The sequence below is a fragment of the Asterias rubens genome, chromosome 15 (assembly GCF_902459465.1).
Source record: "Asterias rubens chromosome 15, eAstRub1.3, whole genome shotgun sequence".
NCBI classification, from domain to species: Eukaryota; Metazoa; Echinodermata; class Asteroidea; order Forcipulatida; family Asteriidae; genus Asterias; species Asterias rubens.
In genome coordinates, this window is record NC_047076.1 from 8,940,268 (window position 1) to 8,965,567 (window position 25,300).

At 37.6% G+C, this 25,300-nt stretch overlaps 1 protein-coding gene across 1 annotated transcript in view; it reads left to right on the top strand.

Moving 5' to 3' along the window:
- The first annotated feature begins 3,124 nt into the window (after window positions 1-3,124).
- Window positions 3,125-25,300, top strand: part of LOC117299834 (alpha-N-acetylgalactosaminide alpha-2,6-sialyltransferase 1-like) — a 33,990-nt gene continuing 11,814 nt past the window's right edge. The window contains exons 1-4 of the mRNA XM_033783380.1: window positions 3,125-3,665; window positions 5,017-5,179; window positions 22,506-22,665; window positions 24,747-24,855. Coding sequence (XP_033639271.1) covers window positions 3,318-3,665; window positions 5,017-5,179; window positions 22,506-22,665; window positions 24,747-24,855 — 780 coding nt within the window. The 5' untranslated portion in view covers window positions 3,125-3,317. The remainder of the gene's footprint in view (window positions 3,666-5,016; window positions 5,180-22,505; window positions 22,666-24,746; window positions 24,856-25,300) is intronic.

The window sequence follows — 25,300 nt, forward strand, 5'->3', positions numbered from 1 at the left end:
ATTTATTTGCTTTTTCTGAGGTCTCGAAATCAAATTCGTGGAAAATTAATTCTTTCTCGAAAACTTCGAGGGAGCTGTTTCTCAAAATGTTTTATACTATCAACCTCTCTCCATTACTCGTTACCTATTGGGGTTTTATTCCAATAATTGTTTTTAGTAATTACCAATAGTGTCCACTGCTTTTAAAACGCACATAGTCTTATATCTACTGTGATTTTAATTAAAAGTGTTTTTGAACAGGCAAAACGTTTATTTAATTTAATTCTTCGGACAAACAATAAAACAAGAACATGGCGTCCAGGGAAGGGCAAAAGTAAAACAAACTGTCATCAACAAAAGATGTGCCCTAACAGAAAAGTACACATTTCTATACTATACATAACACACTCTAAAATTGCAGTAAATATTAGATCAAAAGATGGCAAGTAAAAACAATTACACAAACAATATACACAAGAACAAGGATATATGGGTTCTTTTTCGAAATGTCCACAGATTCACACCCGAAACCTACAGGGTCCGAAGACAATGACAGTAGAAAGCCTCCCCCTAAATACCACCAAATGAGGCGCCGCAGCCCCTGAGAAATGAGTAACACAAGTCACAAAACACGTTGATACTTTTCTTCTCGGAAGTTAATACCAAATATGCTAATTTAGTAGTATTTATAGGAGACCAGTGCCTGTCTTGCGGATAAAGACAGTCGGTTACCTTTTTAGACCGATCCCCTGTCTTTATCCGCAAGAATAAAGAAAGGTAGTTGTTTAGTAGAACCCGTGTTTTCATTTGATACAATTCCAATGATGTCATCGGAAAAAACGTGCAGTGACTTAGCTTTACATAATTATCTTTGTTTCGATTGGTCCGAGGTGATGTGGGTGCAGCTGACAGACATCACCTCGGACCAATCAAAACACAGATATGTAAAGCTTACCTCCGGTCGTCTGATGTAGTGTCCACATGTTTATTGTGTACAGTACGTGTACTTGCATGTAATGTTGGCAAGTTAGATTCGACTGTGTGTGAAAGGTTATTATAGACGGGGAATGACCTAGGCTAGAGGCAATGGCAGACTTTTTGAAAGCTCTGCGACTAGAGGGCAACAGACCTACCAGGTAAGGGTGCACAACTCCTATAAGCAAACAATGGTCAATGGTAAAAATTCAAAAATATTAAAAAAAATATTTAGAAGTCTCTCAGCCTCTTGAAAATTAAATCAGATACATTGTCATACAACTAAACTTCAGATTTCTTCTAAATTTTTGGTAGGTCAGCATTTTGGATTTTTTGCTAATTATCCTAGAAGAAACACTCTTAAAAAATCATGCACACTGCTTGTTATCCTTGGGGAACTCGTGTCCAGTACGTCCTGTTCCAGAACAGTTTGGTTTATGCTGGCATTGTGTTGTGAAAAACAAAATACAGTTTGGCTAACTAAATACAAAATCAAAAACACGCAAAACACAAGGTATTGCTGTCAGTGACCGTCACTCATGCTTCTCCTATTCCTAAGTTGTTGACATTACCTGGTGAAGAGCGCCCTCTCTTGGTGATTGGCAGATAGTCTAAAGTTTCCCATTCTCTGGCGTTATTCACGAGCCTCGAAGTGTGACGTCAGATGTTCAGGCTACCTTGTTTTGAACTCTAGACGAGAGCACCCTATGTAAATGACGTCACGTGCATAATGTCGACAGATATACGCGGAAGTGGCTTGCTGCACGCCATTGCTAGTACGCTGGTGGTATCACCGATTTCAATATTGATTCCCTCTTAATCGTTGATCTGTCCCGGCCCAGGACATACTTTCATTCCTGTGTTGTTGATGAGATTGAGATTGATTGATGAGATTGTTGGCTGCTTGTAATGTATGTGCTTGTGTGTATACAATTCAATTCAATTCAATTCAATTTATTTATTTATTCACAGATTACAAGTAAAAAGTGAAAATTGTTTTCCCTGTGTGCACGTAAAAGATTAAAATTTGATACACATGTGTTATTCAGACACACCCTCATTTACTACTCTGGCCCCGCCCACAAAAGAGGGGATAAATAAAGAAACTATTTAAATTTATGGGAAAAAATGTATTTTTTTTATAGTATTTATATTTAAATAACACTAATCAGTTAAAACAAAATGTACAAAAAATGTTCTACTTCACTTAATTAAAACTATGTGTAAAAACGCCCACTTTTAGAAATATTGAAACTCCACCCACAAAAGGGCAATTTTGTTCACTATTTTATGTTCTTACTTATTATGATGACTTTCAAGTTTATATTTCTGGTCCAAAAAATATATATAAACATTCTTTGAAGTGTTATTTTGCCCAATATTTATATACAAGACCCCCTTTTTATGCAAATGAGGCCCCGCCCCCAAATAGGAGAGACCCAAGATGGGTCCAAGTCTAAGATTATTAGCCCAATACTAACCATCATAGCAATTTTCATGCTTTTACCACAAAGTGCACAATTTGTTACCTTAGCAGCTGCACTATAATTATTGAATCGGAAATACATTTTCGCATAATAAGTAAAACAAACAAAGGTTTCCAATGGTTTTGTGTACAAAACCTTGTACTGCAAAGGGGGCGGTTATAAATAGGGGCGACTGCCTTCCCAAACATGTGGCCCAACAACTTTTTCCCCCAATTATTAGAGATTAGTTTACTCTGATAGTTTGTGTAAAATGTGGGTCAAATCAACGCCTCTGCCTGGAACATTACATGATTTGTTTTTGCCAACAAAACAGTTGCTGGCAATGTAAGCACACATTAACCATACACCTACAATGTTTTATACCATCAACCTCGCCCCAATACTCGTCACCAAGAAAGGTTTTATGCCAATAATTATTTTGAGTAATTACCAATAGTGTCCACTGCCTTTAACCATTGGTAAAAGAATCACCAGACCCCCGTGTATAATGCAAGCTAGGGCGAACCCCCCCCCAAAAAAAAAAAAAATACTCGTTATTCCGTCCATTAATAAAAGGTGGTTGTTTTAGTTTTACACGATTCGTTCTGAAATGTGTAGCTTTGAAATGTAAACGTATGAAATGCCATTGTTAGAATAACCTCCCCTATCCAAAGTCCGCCCATTGATTTTATGTAAATTTTATGCTGTTTGCACTGTGGCACCAAAAGGTAAACAAGGAAGCGCTAAAGTCCATCGAAACTGCACATCAATTACAGTATAGTAATCTTATCAATGTGTTTTTTTGAAACATATTTTATATTCTTTTGATAAAACTGATGTTATTTTCCGACTTGAATCACACCTTCTATCATATTACAAAATAATCATATGTGAGTAATGGCTGTAAGACTGTTCACGGCAAGATTCCCCCGATCCGCCGTACTTGGGTTGGTCTCACTGCTCGTATTGTACGGTGTCCTAGCGCTCCTCGCCCAAGTAACCCACGTTGACGTGGAGCTCTGTCGGGTGTTCTCTGGGATCGTATCACGGGGAGGCATCGGCAATGTTTCCCGGTCGACGGGGTCGCTCCCCGGACCCGCCATTCTTCCTTACAACGAGAAAAACGCTGGGGATCAGTTGGTGGTGGCGGAACGCGCGGAGAGACCCATCCCTGCTGGAGCACGGAGGGCCAAAGCAGCATTAGTGAAACACCCTTTCATGGAAAATCGCAACTATAAAGAATCGGTGAGTTTGATTTCATGAATCATATTAAAGATAATAATAACGTGCAAACATGGACATTATTATGTTTGTGTTTACTTAGATTCTGGGCTTATTATATCACTCAATAAATTCCATTATTTTGTATAATATTAAGTGCATAAATCGATTTGATCGTAGTTCTTAACCAAACCAAAATCACCAAGCTCATTGAATTTCGTCTCAAAATGAGTGCTCCTTCCATTGAATCAGCATTAATTGATCCTCGCTTCCATTACCCTGGTTCAAGCACTGGATCCGGCCGTTTCCTAAACATAAATCTGCCCACCAAGCCAGGTTCCTCAGTAATTTGCTTTAATACTGATATAACATGTTTGTGTTTTACTTAAAGCTATTGTAATATCTTTGTTCTTGTTTATCCTTTAATTTTCAAAATGTTTTAATTTTCAATGTTTGCTGGGGAATATAATTATATGGAAACGTATTGCCGCCACACGCAATAAAGGATTTGGGTACTTTTTGTAACACAAAGCACAATTTTCACAGATTTACACTAAACTTACACCGTTTGAAGATAATGATAGTAGAAAGCTTACCTAAAAATATTAGTTGATGAGGTGCTGTATTTTTGAGAAATGAGTAAAACAATGTCATGAAAATACGTTTTTACATGCTAAAATAATTTTCGTCTCATGATCACTGAAACGAAAATTATTTTATTCATTTCTCAAAAACGACAGCACCTCAGCAAGTAACATTTTCAGGGAAGCTTTTTACTGTCATTATTTTCAAACTGAGTAAGTTAAGTGTAAATCTGTGGACACTGTGTTTTTTTGTCCTACAAAAAGTACTTAGACCCTTTAACAAAAAATCTCACCTATCGTGTACGTAATATATCGTGTAATAATAATTCCGCAGTCTTATATAGCAATGAGTTTTGCACTGAACATTTATTAGATTTCTCGTGTTACAACAACAAAATTTAATGCCAAGTACCAATTAATGTAAAGAAAGGCAGGTGACATTCAACTTATAATAATAATAATTATAATAATAATAACAGGCTTATATTCTTTATTACATTAAAAATCTCAAAACGCTGTGCAGACATTTTTTGCTTGTTAACATTAACATTAAGCTAAAAAAGATAAGCAAAAATACAGCTAGAAATATAATGCATTGTTGAACAATGAAACCGACTTAAACAATAGGAGTCGTTGCTACACTATAACACCACAAGTAAAAGCAATACCGAAAAAATGATTAAAAGGTAGGCCTAATGCCGTTTTTAAAAGATATATTTGAAGTTGTGTTAAAAAAAATCCACAGTTGATATAAACAAAAAAAACACATGTTGTTTTGTTTTAAACAATAGACGTGTCCAAAGAGAGTTTCTTCAATAGCACTGTATTCAAAGTGGTTTAAGGAAAGATTCAAGCCAAACATTAAAGTGTTTCTGGACGAAGAGGACTCGGGAAACTTCGACAGCCTGGCGAAGTACGGCCTGCCGTTCGGCTACAAAAAAGAGAGTAAACAACGTAAGTTATGTATCTTCATCTTACCAGTTTTCACGGTATTATGCCCTTTTCTTTGAATTGGGAAAAAATAATGATGCCATAAAAGATTATATCAACCGATGCCCTAATTATCTTCATTTGTTAATATAAAGTATGCAAACATATATTACAACTTGATGGACATTGAAATGTTCACACCACACACCGATCTTCGATGACTTCAACTGGCCCCTTTTGTTTTGAGTTTTTCCTGTTTTCACGGCAAACGAGAAAGTATGGTTTCACGGTGAAGCCATACATGGAACAAACATCTACAGCGACTACAAGTGTTCTTTGAGACTCTTCGTATGACTCTTTAGCCAGCAGTTGTCTTAATTTTATTCAAAATATTGTTTTATTAAATTTTAAAAATTGCCATGGTAACTTGCAAAAAAAAAAACAAAAAAAAAAACTAGACATCATTGCATTTGTGCACAAATGCAGAGCTGTTTCGTTAAGAAAATTTTCAATTTTCGTCCACTTAATTTGAAATTCTCTTTGCATAAAAGTAGTTATGACCAATCCAGCCTATTAAAAAAAATAATTTGGATTATACCATGTTCGGATAGCATTTTATGATTTAAAGGTGCAAAAATGAAAAAAATCATAAAAAATCATTTGATGACGTCATCATGACGTCATTTCACATTTGTAAAGAACTTGTCAATATCCAACAACTTACAAAGTTTCAACATGATCGCATAATCACTTAGGGAGTTATATTAGTTCAAAAAGTGCACCTTTAAGGCCGCGTAACGTGACCCCCGATGACGTCATTGATCTGAAACTTCACACACATGATGGCTGCCTGACAGTTAACGTGTGTGTAAAATTTGAAGTGATTACAAAAAACTTCACCACACACATCATCAAAAAGTCCATTTTGACGAGTTTGCAACCTGCCGCTAGAGGGCGCTGTTGCAATTTGTGACGTCATCAATATTTTTTTGAACTGCCCACCCTTGCTAGACACTTACGTCCTGGAAAGCAACTTCATAACTTTTACCACTTTTGAGTTACAGGGCACTTCCGTTTTTTGCCCGTTTCAACCGGAAGTAGAGGTCATGTGAGGTCACGCACACGAAACAAAATGAAGACCTAATTTATCCCTACCACATCCCGCAAACAGAAACCTACGGTCTCGTTTGGCTGATTTGATATAGATTTTCAAACATTTAACATAAAACACCTTTAAGATGACGTCACGTGACCGGTGATGAGGTCATCATGACATCCTTGCTTTAGGATCATTATTGCACCATAACCTTCAATCCCTGAAAGTTTCATTGCAATTGCTCTTTGGGAACTATGCAAAAAATTGCGAGTACTGAATCAGACAAATAATAAAAACAATTAAAGGTGCAAAAATGGAAAATATCATAAAAAATCATTTGATGACGTCATCATGACGTCATTTCACATTTGTAAAGAACTTGTCAATATCCTACAACTTACCAAGTTTCAACATGATCGCATAATCACTTAGGGAGTTATAATAGTGAAATAAGTGCACCTTTAAGGCCGCGTAACGTGACCCCCCGATGACGTCATTGATCTGAAACTTCACACATATGATGGCTGCCTGACAGGTAACGTGTGTGTAAAATTTGAAGTGATTACAAAAAAACTTCACCACGAACATCTTCAAAAAGTCCATGTTGACGAGTTTTCAACCTGCCGCTAGAGGGCGCTGTTGCAATTTGTGACGTCATCAATATGTTTTTTGAACTGCCCACCCTTGCTAGACACTTACGTCCTTGGAAAGCAACTTCATAACTTTTACCACTTTTGAGTTACAGGGCACTTCCGTTTTTGCCCGTTTCAACCGGAAGTAGAGATCATTTGAGGTCACGCACACAAAACAAAACGAAGACCTAATTTATCCCTACCACATCCCGCAAACAGAAACCTACGGTCTCGTTTGGCTGATTTGATATAGATTTTCAAACATTTAACATAAAACATCTTTAAGATGACGTCACGTGACCGGTGATGAGGTCATCATGACATCCTTGCTTTAGGATCATTATTGCACCATATACTTCAATCCCTGAAAGTTTCATTGCAATTGCTCTCAAATGATTACGCACATTGGCATAGCATTGTACTTCGTGTACAAATGATTACGCACATTGGCATGGCATTGTACTTCGCTACGAAACAGCTAAAAAACTACTCTGCGGTAGTAGAATAAAAAGCAAGACAAGTTTTCAGAAGAACATACCAGCAAGTATATTTACACATGGTGTTATACCCCAAACCAAATAATACTTTGACATGACCTATGCATCAAATCCCTTTTAAAGCCATTGGACCCTTTCGGTAAACAGTATTGTCTAGGGCCCACACTTCGTGTATCACAACTTCTATATCAAATAACAAACCTGTGAAAATGTGGGCTTAATCGGTCATCGGAGTCGGGAGAAAATAACGGGAAAACCCACCCTTGTATCCGCGCGTTTCGCAGTGTCATGACATGTGTTTAAAATAAATCCGTAATTCTCGTTAACGAGAATTTATATTGTTTTACTGTTTTCTCAAAAAGTAAAGCATTTCATGGAATAATATTTCAAGAGAAGTATTTCACCACTACCTTCTGTAAACCCTGTAAGTTATTTGTAAATCTGTGAACTTTTTTTTTCTGTACCGAAAGGGTCCAATGGCTTTAAAGCCATTATAAATATACACACAAGTTCACAGATTTACAAATAACTTACAGGGTTTACAGAAGGTAATGGTAAAAGACGTCTCTTGAAATGTTATTCCATGAAATGCTTTACTTTTTTGAGAAAACATTAAACAATTATCAATTCTCGATATCGAGAATTACGGATTATAGTAAACACATGTCATGACACGGCGAAACGTGCGGAAACAAAGGTGGATTTTCCCGTTATTTTCTCCCGACTCCGATGACCGATTGAGCCTAAAATTTCACAGGTTTGTTATTTTATATATACACATGTATGTTGTGATACACGAAGTGTGGGCCTTGGACAATACTGTTTACCGAAAGGGTCCAATAGCTTTAACATGATGCCAGCGTGTACATTTCCGTCAGCTTTCCATTGAAATTTATTACAATGGGTTTGAACACATAGGGGCACCCCCTGAACTTTCCCGTTTGTTGTGACAAACATATTGTGCAAGTCATGACGAAATGCAACAGCCCGAAATAGTCACACCCTGTTGGTTAACAATATTGAACTTGCATTACATGGAATTGAAATCTGATTACATGGAATTGAAATCTGAATGCAGACAACTTTTTATGAAAGTTTGTATTCAAGGTTGTCTAGAACACAAACAACTCGTTTGCCTTTTTATTAAATGATTGGTTGATAAAAATATTGTGATTACACGCTCGTGTTTTCCAAGTAGAGAAAAGCTGCGCAGTAAGGCAGAGACTTGAAACCCAATCCACATACAAGACGCTATCTGAATAGACCGATAGACCGATAGACCGACAGACCCAATGTGGCATAAATAAAACAATAATTTGGGTTATACCATAATATTCAGATAGCAATTTATGTGTTAAAGGTGCAAAAATTGAAAAAATCATAAAATATCATGTGATGACGTCACCATGACGTCATTTCACATTTCAAAAGAACTTGTCAATATCCAACAACTTACCAAGTTTCAACATGATCGCATAATCACTTAGGAAGTTATAATAGTGAAATAAGTGCACCTTTAAGGCCGCGTAACGTGACCCCCGATGACGTCATTGATCTGAAACTTCACACATATGATGGCTGCCTGACAGGTAACGTGTGTGTAAAATTTGAAGTGATTACAAAAAACTTCACCACACACATCTTCAAAAAGTCCATTTTGACGAGTTTTCAACCTGCCGCTAGAGGGCGCTGTTGCAATTTGTGACGTCATCAATATTTTTTTTGAACTGCCCACCCTTGCTAGACACTTCCGTCCTTGGAAAGCAACTTCATAACTTTTACCACTTTTGAGTTACAGGGCAGTTCCGTTTTTTGCCCGTTTCAACCGGAAGAAGAGGTCATGTGAGGTCACGCACACAAAACAAAATGAAGACCTAATTTATCCCTACCACATCCCGCAAACAGAAACCTACGGTCTCGTTTGGCTGATTTGATATAGATTTTCAAACATTTAACATAAAACACCTTTAAGATGACGTCACGTGACCGCTGAGGATGTCATCATGACATCCTTGCTTTAGGATCATTATTGCACCATAACCTTCAATCCCTGAAAGTTTCATTGCAATTGCTCTTTGGGAACTATGCAAAAAATTGCGAGTACTGAATCAGACAAATAAAAAAAACAATAATAAATTAAAGGTGCAAAAATAGAAAAAATCTTAAAAAATCTTGTGATGACGTCAACATGACGTCATTTCACGATTCACGAGAACCTGCCAATATCTAACAATCTACAAAGTTTCAACAAAATGGCGTCATTACTTCGAGAGTTATACGACTTCAAAAAGTGCCCCTTTATGGCCGCGTCACGTGATCCCCGATGACGTCATTGATCTGAAACTTCACACATATGATGGCTGCCTGACAGTTAACGTGTGTGTAAAATTTGAAGTTATTACAAAAAACTTCACCACACACATCTTCAAAAAGTCCATTTTGACGAGTTTTCAACCTGCCGCTAGAGGGCGCTGTTGCAATTTGTGACGTCATCAATATTTTTTTTGAACTGCCCACTCTTGCTAGACACTTACGTCCTTGGAAAGCAACTTCATAACTTTTACCACTTTTGAGTTACAGGGCACTTCCATGTTTTGCCCGTTTCAACCGGAAGTAGAGGTCATGTGAGGTCACGCACACGAAACAAAATGAAGACCTAATTTATCCCTACCACATCCCGCAAACAGAAACCTACGGTCTCGTTTGGCTGATTTGATATAGATTTTCAAACATTTAACATAAAACACCTTTAAGATGACGTCACGTGACCAGTGATGACGTCATCATGACATCCTTGCTTTAGGATCATTATTGCACCATAACCTTCAATCCCTGAAAGTTTCATTGCAATTGCTCTTTGGGAACTATGCAAAAAATTGCGAGTACTGAATCAGACAAATAAAAAAAAAAACAATAATAAACTAGACACGATTGCATTTGTGCACAAATGCAGAGGCTGTTTCGTTAAGAAAATTTCAAATTTTGTTCCACTTAATTTGAAATTTATTCATTTTTTTTACAGCAGTTATGACTAATCTAGGCTATTTAAAAATAATAATTTGAATTAAAGGTGCAAAAATTGAAAAAAATCATAAAAATTCATTTGATGACGTCATCATGACGTCATTTCACAATTCACAAGAACTTGTCAATATCCAACAACTTACCAAGTTTCAAAATGATCGCATAATCACTTAGGGAGTTATATTAGTTCAAAAAGTGCACCTTTAAGGCCGCGTCACGTGACCCCCGATTACGTCATTGATCTGAAACTTCACACATATGATGGCTGCCTAAAAGTTAACATGTGTGTAAAATTTGAAGTGATTACAAAAAACTTCACCACACACATCTTCAAAAAGTCCATTTTGACGAGTTTTCAACCTGCCGCTAGAGGGCGCTGTTGCAATTTGTGACGTCATCAATAATTTTTTTGAACTGCCCACCCTTGCTAGACACTTCCGTCCTTGGAAAGCAACTTCATAACTTTTACCACTTTTGAGTTACAGGGCACTTCCGTTTTTTGCCCGTTTCAACCGGAAGTAGAGGTCATGTGAGGTCACGCACACGAAACAAAATGAAGACCTAATTTATCCCTACCACATACCGCAAACAGAAACCTACGGTCTCGTTTGGCTGATTTGATATAGATTTTCAAACATTTAACATAAAACACCTTTAAGATGACGTCACGTGACCGCTGAGGATGTCATCATGACATCCTTGCTTTAGGATCATTATTGCACCATAACCTTCAATCCCTGAAAGTTTCATTGCAATTGCTCTTTGGGAACTATGCAAAAAATTGCGAGTACTGAATCAGACAAATAAAAAAAAAACAATAATAAACTAGACACGATTGCATTTGTGCACAAATGCAGAGGCTGTTTCGTTAAGAAAATTTCAAATTTTGTTCCACTTAATTTGAAATTTATTCATTTTTTTTACAGCAGTTATGACTAATCTAGGCTATTTAAAAATAATAATTTGAATTAAAGGTGCAAAAATTGAAAAAAATCATAAAAATTCATTTGATGACGTCATCATGACGTCATTTCACAATTCACAAGAACTTGTCAATATCCAACAACTTACCAAGTTTCAAAATGATCGCATAATTACTTAGGGAGTTATATTAGTTCAAAAAGTGCACCTTTAAGGCCGCGTCACGTGACCCCCGATTACGTCATTGATCTGAAACTTCACACATATGATGGCTGCCTAAAAGTTAACATGTGTGTAAAATTTGAAGTGATTACAAAAAACTTCACCACACACATCTTCAAAAAGTCCATTTTGACGAGTTTTCAACCTGCCGCTAGAGGGCGCTGTTGCAATTTGTGACGTCATCAATAATTTTTTTGAACTGCCCACCCTTGCTAGACACTTCCGTCCTTGGAAAGCAACTTCATAACTTTTACCACTTTTGAGTTACAGGGCACTTCCGTTTTTTGCCCGTTTCAACCGGAAGTAGAGGTCATGTGAGGTCACGCACACGAAACAAAATGAAGACCTAATTTATCCCTACCACATACCGCAAACAGAAACCTACGGTCTCGTTTGGCTGATTTGATATAGATTTTCAAACATTTAACATAAAACACCTTTAAGATGACGTCACGTGACCAGTGATGAGGTCATCATGACATCCTTGCTTTAGGATCATTATTGCACCATAACCTTCAATCCCTGAAAGTTTCATTGCAATTGCTCTTTGGGAACTATGCAAAAAATTGCGAGTACTGAATCAGACAAATAAAAAAAAAAAAAACAATAATAAACTAGACACGATTGCATTTGTGCACAAATGCAGAGGCTGTTTCGTTAAGAAAATTTTAAATTTTGTTCCACTTAATTTGAAATTTATTCATTTTTTTTACAGCAGTTATGACTAATCCAGGCTATTTAAAAAAATAATTTGAATTATACCATGTTCGGATAGCAATTTATGTGTTAAAGGTGCAAAAATAGAAAAAATCATAAAAAATCGTGTGATGACGTTATCATAACGTCATTTCACAATTCACGAAAGCTTGCCAATATCTAACAACCTACCAAGTTTCAACATGATCGCATAGTTACTTAGGGAGTTATATTAGTTCAAAAGGTGCACCTTTAAGGCCGCTTCACGTGACCCCCGATGACGTCATTGATCTGAAACTTCACACATATGATGGCTGCTTGAGAGTTAACGTGTGTGTAAAATTTGAAGTGATTACAAAAAACTTCACCACACACATCTTCAAAAAGTCCATTTTGACGAGTTTTCAACCTGCCGCTAGAGGGCGCTGTTGCAATTTGTGACGTCATCAATAATTTTTTTGAACTGCCCACCCTTGCTAGACACTTACGTCCTTGGAAAGCAACTTCATAACTTTTACCACTTTTGAATTACAGGGCACTTCCGTTTTTTGCCCGTTTCAACCGGAAGTAGAGGTCATGTGAGGTCACGCACACAAAACAAAATGAAGACCTAATTTATCCCTACCACATCCCGCAAACAGAAACCTACGGTCTCGTTTGGCTGATTTGATAGAGATTTTCAAACATTTAACATAAAACACCTTTAAGATGACGTCACGTGACCGCTGAGGATGTCATCATGACATCCTTGCTTTAGGATCATTATTGCACCATAACCTTCAATCCCTGAAAGTTTCATTGCAATTGCTCTTTGGGAACTATGCAAAAAATTGCGAGTACTGAATCAGACAAATAAAAAAAACAATAATAAATTAAAGGTGCAAAAATAGAAAAAATCTTAAAAAATCTTGTGATAACGTCAACATGACGTCATTTCACGATTCACGAGAACCTGCCAATATCTAACAATCTACAAAGTTTCAACAAAATGGCGTCATTACTTCGAGAGTTATACGACTTCAAAAAGTGCCCCTTTATGGCCGCGTCACGTGATCCCCGATGACGTCATTGATCTGAAACTTCACACATATGATGGCTGCCTGATAGTTAATGTGTGTGTAAAATTTGAAGTGATTACAAAAAACTTCACTACACACATCTTCAAAAAGTCCATTTTGACGAGTTTTCAACCTGCCGCTAGAGGGCGCTGTTGCAATTTGTGACGTCATCAATAATTTTTTTGAACTGCCCACCCTTGCTAGACACTTACGTTATCGGAAAGCAACTTCATAACTTTTACCACTTTTGAGTTACAGGGCACTTCCGTTTTTTGCCCGTTTCAACCGGAAGTAGAGGTCATGTGAGGTCACGCACACGAAACAAAATGAAGACCTAATTTATCCCTACCACATACCGCAAACAGAAACCTACGGTCTCGTTTGGCTGATTTGATATAGATTTTCAAACATTTAACATAAAACACCTTTAAGATGACGTCACGTGACCAGTGATGAGGTCATCATGACATCCTTGCTTTAGGATCATTATTGCACCATAACCTTCAATCCCTGAAAGTTTCATTGCAATTGCTCTTTGGGAACTATGCAAAAAATTGCGAGTACTGAATCAGACAAATAAAAAAAAAAAAAACAATAATAAACTAGACACGATTGCATTTGTGCACAAATGCAGAGGCTGTTTCGTTAAGAAAATTTTAAATTTTGTTCCACTTAATTTGAAATTTATTCATTTTTTTTACAGCAGTTATGACTAATCCAGGCTATTTAAAAAAATAATTTGAATTATACCATGTTCGGATAGCAATTTATGTGTTAAAGGTGCAAAAATAGAAAAAATCATAAAAAATCGTGTGATGACGTTATCATAACGTCATTTCACAATTCACGAAAGCTTGCCAATATCTAACAACCTACCAAGTTTCAACATGATCGCATAGTTACTTAGGGAGTTATATTAGTTCAAAAGGTGCACCTTTAAGGCCGCTTCACGTGACCCCCGATGACGTCATTGATCTGAAACTTCACACATATGATGGCTGCTTGAGAGTTAACGTGTGTGTAAAATTTGAAGTGATTACAAAAAACTTCACCACACACATCTTCAAAAAGTCCATTTTGACGAGTTTTCAACCTGCCGCTAGAGGGCGCTGTTGCAATTTGTGACGTCATCAATAATTTTTTTGAACTGCCCACCCTTGCTAGACACTTACGTCCTTGGAAAGCAACTTCATAACTTTTACCACTTTTGAATTACAGGGCACTTCCGTTTTTTGCCCGTTTCAACCGGAAGTAGAGGTCATGTGAGGTCACGCACACAAAACAAAATGAAGACCTAATTTATCCCTACCACATCCCGCAAACAGAAACCTACGGTCTCGTTTGGCTGATTTGATAGAGATTTTCAAACATTTAACATAAAACACCTTTAAGATGACGTCACGTGACCGCTGAGGATGTCATCATGACATCCTTGCTTTAGGATCATTATTGCACCATAACCTTCAATCCCTGAAAGTTTCATTGCAATTGCTCTTTGGGAACTATGCAAAAAATTGCGAGTACTGAATCAGACAAATAAAAAAAACAATAATAAATTAAAGGTGCAAAAATAGAAAAAATCTTAAAAAATCTTGTGATAACGTCAACATGACGTCATTTCACGATTCACGAGAACCTGCCAATATCTAACAATCTACAAAGTTTCAACAAAATGGCGTCATTACTTCGAGAGTTATACGACTTCAAAAAGTGCCCCTTTATGGCCGCGTCACGTGATCCCCGATGACGTCATTGATCTGAAACTTCACACATATGATGGCTGCCTGATAGTTAATGTGTGTGTAAAATTTGAAGTGATTACAAAAAACTTCACTACACACATCTTCAAAAAGTCCATTTTGACGAGTTTTCAACCTGCCGCTAGAGGGCGCTGTTGCAATTTGTGACGTCATCAATAATTTTTTTGAACTGCCCACCCTTGCTAGACACTTACGTTATCGGAAAGCAACTTCATAACTTTTACCACTTTTGAGTTACAGGGCACTTCCGTTTTTTGCCCGTTTCAACCGGAAGTAGAGGTCATGTGAGGTCACGCACACAAAACAAAATGAAGACCTAATTTATCCCTACCACATCCCGCAAACAGAAACCTACGGTCTCGTTTGGCTGATTTGATATAGATTTTCAAACATTTAACATAAAACACCTTTAAGATGACGTCACGTGACCAGTGATGACGTCATCATGACATCCTTGCTTTAGGATCATTATTGCACCATAACCTTCAATCCCTGAAAGTTTCATTGCAATTGCTTTTTCGGAACTATGCAAAAAATTGCGAGTACTGAAACAGACAAATAAAAAAAATAATAATAAATTAAAGGTGCAAAAATGGAAAAAATCATAAAAAATCATTTGATGACGTCATCATGACGTCATTTCACATTTGTAAAGAACTTGTCAATATCCAACAACTTACAAAGTTTCAACATGATCGCACAATCACTTAGGGAGTTATATAAGTTCAAAAAGTGCACCTTTAAGGCCGCGTCACGTGACCCCCGATGACGTCATTGATCTGAAACTTCACACATATGATGGCTGCCTGACAGTTAACGTGTGTGTAAAATTTGAAGTGATTACAAAAAACTTCACTACACACATCTTCAAAAAGTCCATTTTGACGAGTTTTCAACCTGCCGCTAGAGGGCGCTGTTGCAATTTGTGACGTCATCAATAATTTTTTTGAACTGCCCACCCTTGCTAGACACTTACGTTATCGGAAAGCAACTTCATAACTTTTACCACTTTTGAGTTACAGGGCACTTCCGTTTTTTGCCCGTTTCAACCGGAAGTAGAGGTCATGTGAGGTCACGCACACAAAACAAAATGAAGACCTAATTTATCCCTACCACATCCCGCAAACAGAAACCTACGGTCTCGTTTGGCTGATTTGATAGAGATTTTCAAACATTTAACATAAAACACCTTTAAGATGACGTCACGTGACCAGTGATGACGTCATCATGACATCCTTGCTTTAGGATCATTATTGCACCATAACCTTCAATCCCTGAAAGTTTCATTGCAATTGCTTTTTCGGAACTATGCAAAAAATTGCGAGTACTGAAACAGACAAATAAAAAAAATAATAATAAATTAAAGGTGCAAAAATGGAAAAAATCATAAAAAATCATTTGATGACGTCATCATGACGTCATTTCACATTTGTAAAGAACTTGTCAATATCCAACAACTTACAAAGTTTCAACATGATCGCATAATCACTTAGGGAGTTATATTAGTTCAAAAAGTGCACCTTTAAGGCCGCGTCACGTGACCCCCGATGACGTCATTGATCTGAAACTTCACACATATGATGGCTGCCTGACAGTTAACGTGTGTGTAAAATTTGAAGTGATTACAAAAAACTTCACCACACACATCTTCAAAAAGTCCATTTTGACGAATTTTCAACCTGCCGCTAGAGGGCGCTGTTGCAATTTGTGACGTCATCAATATTTTTTTTGAACTGCCCACCCTTGCTAGACACTTACGTCCTTGGAAAGCAACTTCATAACTTTTACCACTTTTGAGTTACAGGGCACTTCCGTTTTTTGCCCGTTTCAACCGGAAGTAGAGGTCATGTGAGGTCACGCACACGAAACAAAATGAAGACCTAATTTATCCCTACCACATCCCGCAAACAGAAACCTACGGTCTCGTTTGGCTGATTTGATATAGATTTTCAAACATTTAAAATAAAACACCTTTAAGATGACGTCACGTGACCGCTGATGACGTCATCATGACATCCTTGCTTTAGGATCATTATTGCACCATAACCTTCAATCCCTGAAAGTTTCATTGCAATTGCTCTTTGGGAACTATGCAAAAAATTGCGAGTACTGAATCAGACAAATAAAAAAAAAACAATAATAAACTAGACACGATTGCATTTGTGCACAAATGCAGAGGCTGTTTCGTTAAGAAAATTTTAAATTTTGTTCCACTTAATTTGAAATTTATTCATTTTTTTTACAGCAGTTATGACTAATCCAGGCTATTTAAAAAAAATAATTTGAATTATACCATGTTCGGATAGCAATTTATGTGTTAAAGGTGCAAAAATAGAAAAAATCATAAAAAATCGTGTGATGACGTCATCATGACGTCATTTCACAATTCACGAAAGCTTGCCAATATCTAACAACTTACCAAGTTTCAACATGATCGCATAGTTACTTAGGGAATTATATTAGTTCAAAAAGTGCACCTTTAAGGCCGCGTTTCGTGACCCCCGATGACGTCATTGATCTGAAACTTCACACATATGATCGCTGCCTGACAGTTAACGTGTGTGTAAAATTTGAAGTGATTACAAAAAACTTCACCACACACATCTTCAAAAAGTCCTTTTTGACGAGTTTTCAACCTGCCGCTAGAGGGCGCTGTTGCAATTTGTGACGTCATCAATAATTTTTTTGAACTGCCCACCCTTGCTAGACACTTACGTCCTTGGAAAGCAACTTCATAACTTTTACCACTTTTGAGTTACAGGGCACTTCCGTTTTTTGCCCGTTTCAACCGGAAGTAGAGGTCATATGAGGTCACGCACACGAAACAAAATGAAGACCTAATTTATCCCTACTACATCCCGCAAACAGAAACCTACGGTCTTGTTTGGCTGATTTGATATAGATTTTCAAACATTTAACATAAAACACCTTTAAGATGACGTCACGTGACCAGTGATGACGTCATCATGACATCCTTGCTTTAGGATCATTATTGCTCCATAATCTTCAATCCCTGAAAGTTTCATTGCAATTGCTCTTTGGGAACTATGCAAAAAATTGCGAGTACTGAATCAGACAAATAAAAAAAACAATAATAAAAAAAACTTTAACAAAAACAAGAGCTGTTTCGCTGCGCTTCGCTACGAAACAGCTAAAAAAAAAATAATAAAAAAAACTTTAACAAAAACAAGAGCTGTTTCGCTGCGCTTCGCTACGAAACAGCTAAAAAAACTTTAACAAAAACAAGAGCTGTTTCGCTGCGCTTCGCTACGAAACAGCTAAAAAAACTTTAACAAAAACAAGAGCTGTTTCGCTGCGCTTCGCTACGAAACAGCTAAAAAACTTTAACAAAAACAAGAGCTGTTTCGCTGCGCTTCGCTACGAAACAGCTAATAAAAAAAACTTTAACAAAAACAAGAGCTGTTTCGCTGCGCTTCGCTACGAAACAGCTAAAAATAATAAAAAAAACTTTAACAAAAACAAGAGCTGTTTCGCTGCGCTTCGCTACGAAACAGCTAAAAAACTTTAACAAAAACAAGAGCTGTTTCGCTGCGCTACGCTGCGAAACAGCTAAAAATCAGATTTGAAAGCCAGTAATTATTCACACTTGTTATTTCGTATCGAAGCGCAGCGAAACAGCTCTTGTTTTTGTTAAAGTTTTTTTAGCTGTTTCGCACTTTTTCATAAAAAGTTGTCTGCATTCAGATTTCAATTCCAGGTAATCAGATTTCAATTCCATGTAATGCAAGTTCAATATTGTTAACCAACAGGGGTGACTATTTCGGGCTGTTGCATTTCGTCATGACTTGCTCAATATGTTTGTCACAACAAACGGGAAAGTTCAGGGGGTGCCCCTATGTGTTCAAACCCATTGTAATAAATTTCAAGGGAAAGCTGACGGAAATGTACACGCTGGCATCATGTTAAAGCTATTGGACCCTTTCGGTAAACAGTATTGTCCAAGGCCCACACTTCGTGTATCACAACATACATGGGTATATATAAAATAACAAACCTGTGAAATTTTAGGCTCAATCGGTCATCGGAGTCGGGAGAAAATAACGGGAAAATCCACCTTTGTTTCCGCACGTTTCGCCGTGTCATGACATGTGTTTACTATAATCCGTAATTCTCGATATCGAGAATTGATAATTGTTTAATGTTTTCTCAAAAAAGTAAAGCATTTCATGGAATAACATTTCAAGAGACGTCTTTTACCATTACCTTCTGTAAACCCTGTAAGTTATTTGTAAATCTGTGAACTTGTGTGTATATTTATAATGGCTTTAAAGCCATTGGACCCTTTCGGTACAGAAAAAAAAAGTTCACAGATTTACAAATAACTTACAGGGTTTACAGAAGGTAGTGGTGAAATACTTCTCTTGAAATATTATTCCATGAAATGCTTTACTTTTTGAGAAAACAGTAAAACAATATAAATTCTCGTTAACGAGAATTACGGATTTATTTTAAACACATGTCATGACACTGCGAAACGCGCGGATACAAGGGTGGGTTTTCCCGTTATTTTCTCCCGACTCCGATGACCGATTAAGCCCACATTTTCACAGGTTTGTTATTTGATATAGAAGTTGTGATACACGAAGTGTGGGCCCTGGACAATACTGTTTACCGAAAGGGTCCAATGGCTTTAAAAGGGATTTGATGCATAGGTCATGTCAAAGTATTATTTGGTTTGGGGTATAACACCATGTGTAAATATACTTGCTGGTATGTTCTTCTGAAAACTTGTCTTGCTTTTTATTCTACTACCGCAGAGTAGTTTTTTAGCTGTTTCGTAGCGAAGTACAATGCCATGCCAATGTGCGTAATCATTTGTACACGAAGTACAATGCTATGCCAATGTGCGTAATCATTTGAGAGCAATTGCAATGAAACTTTCAGGGATTGAAGTATATGGTGCAATAATGATCCTAAAGCAAGGATGTCATGATGACCTCATCACCGGTCACGTGACGTCATCTTAAAGATGTTTTATGTTAAATGTTTGAAAATCTATATCAAATCAGCCAAACGAGACCGTAGGTTTCTGTTTGCGGGATGTGGTAGGGATAAATTAGGTCTTCGTTTTGTTTTGTGTGCGTGACCTCAAATGAACTCTACTTCCGGTTGAAACGGGCAAAAACGGAAGTGCCCTGTAACTCAAAAGTGGTAAAAGTTATGAAGTTGCTTTCCAAGGACGTAAGTGTCTAGCAAGGGTGGGCAGTTCAAAAAACATATTGATGACGTCACAAATTGCAACAGCGCCCTCTAGCGGCAGGTTGAAAACTCGTCAAAATGGACTTTTTGAAGATGTTCGTAGTGAAGTTTTTTGTAATCACTTCAAATTTTACACACACGTTACCTGTCAGGCAGCCATCATATGTGTGAAGTTTCAGATTAATGACGTCATCGGGGGTCACGTTACGCGGCCTTAAAGGTGCACTTATTTCACTATTATAACTCCCTAAGTGATTATGCGATCATGTTGAAACTTGGTAAGTTGTTGGATATTGACAAGTTCTTTTGAAATGTGAAATGACGTCATGATGACGTCATCACATGATATTTTATGATTTTTTCAATTTTTGCACCTTTAACACATAAATTGCTATCTGAATATGGTATAACCCAAATTATTGTTTTATTTATGCCACATTGGGCAAATTGCTTTGAATACCCAACAAACTAAAAACTCAGTTGAGAAATTTGAAAATTTTAATGGCGAAACAGCTCTGCATTTGTGCACAAATGCAATTGAGCTCTAGTTCTTTTTTTTCTCTCTTTTTTTTTCTTAGTATTTATAATAAAGCGTATTAATAAACAGTATTCATTGAATCAACAAGCTGATGTTTAAATTTTAATATTAATAATAATATTGATATGAGGGTTAAAAAATTAAAATCTCCAAAAATATTAGAAAATGATGTAAGGCACATGGCTTCTTTAAGCCTCTGTATTTTTTTTTCCAGAATGCTCAGCAAAATATTCAGTCACAAGATTTGATCATCATGAATTGTGAATTGAAATAGTGTTTGATGAAATTTTTTCGGTGGGCAAATATTTGTATATGGCCTCAACATTATGACATAATTTTGTACCTTGTAGAAATGCCTAAAATACCAAACTTTTTGCATTTACAAGTGCAAAAAACCAGTGGAGCCTTACGTGTTTCTAAGTTTTGGTCAAGGGAGAGGAGACTCTTTGCTTGGCAAATAAAACCACACAACTTTTATCTAGGGACTGTTTACATCGCGCACAGAGAGGTAAAGATTTGCCACGATTTTAGAGAAAACAGGACCTCCTATACGATACATGATGGCGCTTTGGGTGTGGGCATGTCTACTATTGATAACGGAGGACTTTAACCATTTAGCCACTGTACCGCCCAGCCGCATATAGCGATACACTGTATGCGGTACGAGGAAACCTCGCTAGCTTGGGTTTGTAGAAAAAAAGGAACATCACAAGAAAACTCGATAGTCATTAGTAGGTCTACGCATTTGTTAATATATCTAGTTGTTATAGATCGTTATTAATTTTCCCTTCACAGTTGACTTGTCGAAGCTAATGATGATGAAATAATTTAGCTCTAACGAAAAATAAAACGCTCATTAGTAAACAGGAAACTGTTCATCATTTATGATGATATTGTCGAAAATTAATGCCTTCACATTTAATCAGTATGAGCATTGAGCCAGACAAAAGCCTTGAAAGGCTATTGTGTTCATTTTATCCGTGCACACAAATATTCGCCATAACAATTACCGTAGCCGTTTAACGAGAGGCATTTATTGTTCCCATGAGAACTTGTACTTTTATACAAATATTACCGAAAGGGTAAAAATTGGATTTCAGCAAACTCGGGCGGTGCAGGGACTAAAGGGTTAACAAACGGGATCAGGGAAAATGACGGATCGAGGACAGTTCTCGGTTGATTTTGTGTACAAAACCAATGGGGGACGTTCTGAAAATCATGTCCAATCAATGGGAGAACAAAGAGAAGTATACACCAAAAACATACACGTGTGATTGGATTGTGTGTGTATTTTACCGTTACATAGTATACGAAGTGTGGACCTGATGAACAAAAGAAGTCTTGGGACACAAAATGGGCTTGGAACACTATGTGGATTTACACACGTCCACACAGTGTTTGAAGAATAGGGTTTTCCTTTGTGTACAGAACAAAGGGATGTCCATCCACTGTAGTCCACAAACATTTCTCTTAAAGACACTGGCCAATTGTCAAAGACCAGTCTTCTCACTTGGTTTATCTCAACATATGCATAAAATAACAAACCTGTGAAAATTTGAGCTCAATCGGTCATCGAAGTTGCGAGATGATAATGGAAGAAAAAACACCCTTGTCACACAATTCGTGTGCTTTTGGATGGTTGATTTCGAGACCTCAAATTCTAAATCTGCATTTTTGCAATAATAGTGTTTCAGAAGATTCTTGGTCATCCTAAGTTCAGCAATTCCTCGGCCCACCCCAACGGGACGAGGAAGCAGTGTCTACGGTGCGCCGTGGTGGGCTGTGGGGGTATCCTCAAGGACTCAGGAGCCGGCCCGGAAATTGACAGCCACGATTATGTATTCAGGTAAAAGCAGTTCTAACTGGCATTCTATGTGAAGGGACAATACTGGGTTTTTTTCCCTTTAACCTCAGATGGGTTGCATTTGGTGTAGTAGAACATCTTTGTCAGGTTCCCTGCACACAGAATGACAGTTCGAACGCTAATTTCATGTCGAGGACCAGACTATGGTGTCCCTCCAATCTCGGCTTGGTTGAATTTGGTTTAATTGAATTTTTCCGTTAGGTTCCCTGTACAGCTCTAACTCTCATTTCATGTTAATGGACCAGACTGGGTTGTCCTACCTGTCAGCCTCGGTTAGGAACATATTTTGTCAGGTTGCCTGTAGGCCTACACAGAGTGTCAACATCAGTTCTAATTTTCATTTCATGTGAATGGACCAGACTGGGTTGTCCTTTCAGCTTTGGTTAGGTTTCCTTTTGTGTAATGGAACATTTGTTTGTCAGGTTTCCTGTACACAGAGTGACAATAATCAGTTCTAACGCTCGTTTAATGTGGAGGGACTAGACTGTTGACCTGTTGTGTCTTTCCAACCTCGCTTTGGTTGCATTTGGTTTAATGGAACATCTCCGTCAGGTTCTCTGATACAGTCCACAGTTCCAACTCTCATTCCATGTGAAGGGATCAGACTGCTGTGTCTGTCCAACTTCGCTTTGGTTGCATTTGGTTTAATGGAACATCTCCGTCAGGTTCCCTGATACAGTCCACAGTTCTAACTTGCATTCCATGTGAAGGAATCAGACTGTTGTGTCTTTCCAACTTCGCTTTGGTTGCATTTGGTTTAATGGAACATCTCCGTTAGGTTCCCTGATACAGTCCACAGTTCTAACTCTCATTCCATGTGGAGGGACCTGACTGTTGTGTCATTCCAACTTCGCTTTGGTTGCATTTGGTGTAATGGAACATCTCCGTCAGGTTCCCTGATACAGTCCACAGTTCCAACTCTCATTCCATGTGAAGGGATCAGACTGTTGTGTCTTTCCAACTTCGCTTTGGTTGCATTTGGTTTAATGGAACATCTCCATCAGGTTCCCTGATACAGTCCACAGTTCTAACTTTCATTCCATGTGTTGGGATCAGACTGTTGTGTCTTTCCAACTTCGCTCTGGTTGCATTTGGTGTAATGAAACATCTCCGTCAGGTTCCCTGATACAGTCCACAGTTCTAACTCGCATTCCATGTGAAGGAATCAGACTGTTGTGTCTTTCCAACTTCGCTTTGGTTGCATTTGGTTTAATGGAACATCTCCGTTAGGTTCCCTGATACAGTCCACAGTTCTAACCCATGTGGAGGGACCTGACTGTTGTGTCCTTCCAACCTCGCTTTGGTTGCATTTGGTTTAATGGAACATCTCCGTCAGGTTCCCTGATACAGTCCACAGTTCTAACTCTCATTCCATGTGGAGGGACCTGACTGTTGTGTCCTTCCAACCTCGCTTTGGTTGCATTTGGTTTAATGGAACATCTCCGTCAGGTTCCATGACACAGTGCCACAGTTCTAGCTCTCATTCCATGTGAAGGGACCTGACTGTTTTCCTTTTAGCCTCGGTTTTGTTATAATTGGTATGGAACATCTTTGTCACATATCCTGAACACAGAGTGACAATATCAGTTCTAACGCTCATTTCATGTGAAGGGACCAGACTGCTGAGTCCTTCCAACCTCGGTTTGGTTGAATTACGTTTAATTTTACAACTCTGTAAGGTTCCCTATACACATAGTTCTAACTCTCATTTCCTGTGGAGGGACCTGACTGTTTTTCTTTAAGCCTCGGCTTGGTTACAATTGAAAACGAAATATCCCGCATCATTTATTATTATTATCGAGTTGATTGTGATCCGTTTCAATTGGGAACTTTTTTAGATCTTATGTGGCAACAGACTTACCATGTATAACTAAGTGGAACTTTACCTAGTAAGTGTGCTGCCACCTAGCGTTTAAATTTCTCGCATTTAGTAACCAAAACTGAGGCCGAGCGCACAACATAGACTAGTTGTAAATATTAAGTTTAGGAAATCTGAGAAAGATATCACACTCAAACCGATCGTATAGTACTAACAAATTTGTTTTTATTTAATTCTTTTTAAGACTGAACAGAGCTATCTCGTCAGGAAAATTTGAAAAAGACGTGGGGAAGAAAACGAGTTTCTATATTTTCTTCCCAGAGTCGATGAGCGTAAGAGACGTTTCTGATAAGGTAATTACTAAGAGAGCAAACTTTTTTTGGTACATAACCTTCTGCCACACTAGTCATGACCAAAAGGTCTAGTGCACCAGGTTCAAGTTAAGTTGGCTAAGTCGTAGGTCGAGTCTCATTCGTGACACTTGTGTCTTTGGGCAAGATGCTTTCCTATACATGTGTATTTGCTTCTCTTTTACCCACAGGTATCAACGGGTATCTGAGAGATGTTGAAATATTGTGGTCGAATAAGCCTGTTGAGCCACATGGGAAGAAAGATTACTGGAATAGTTTTGTCCCAAATGACAGTGTGATGCGCAATGGTACATTGCTGTGAAGATGTGCAATTTATTAAAATTTATAGTATCTTAATAAACATGAAAATAAAAAGAAATACCTGACAAGTTTTTCAGTTTAAAAACTAAACTTATTATTTGCCTATGGGACATTTTCATTTTCGGGT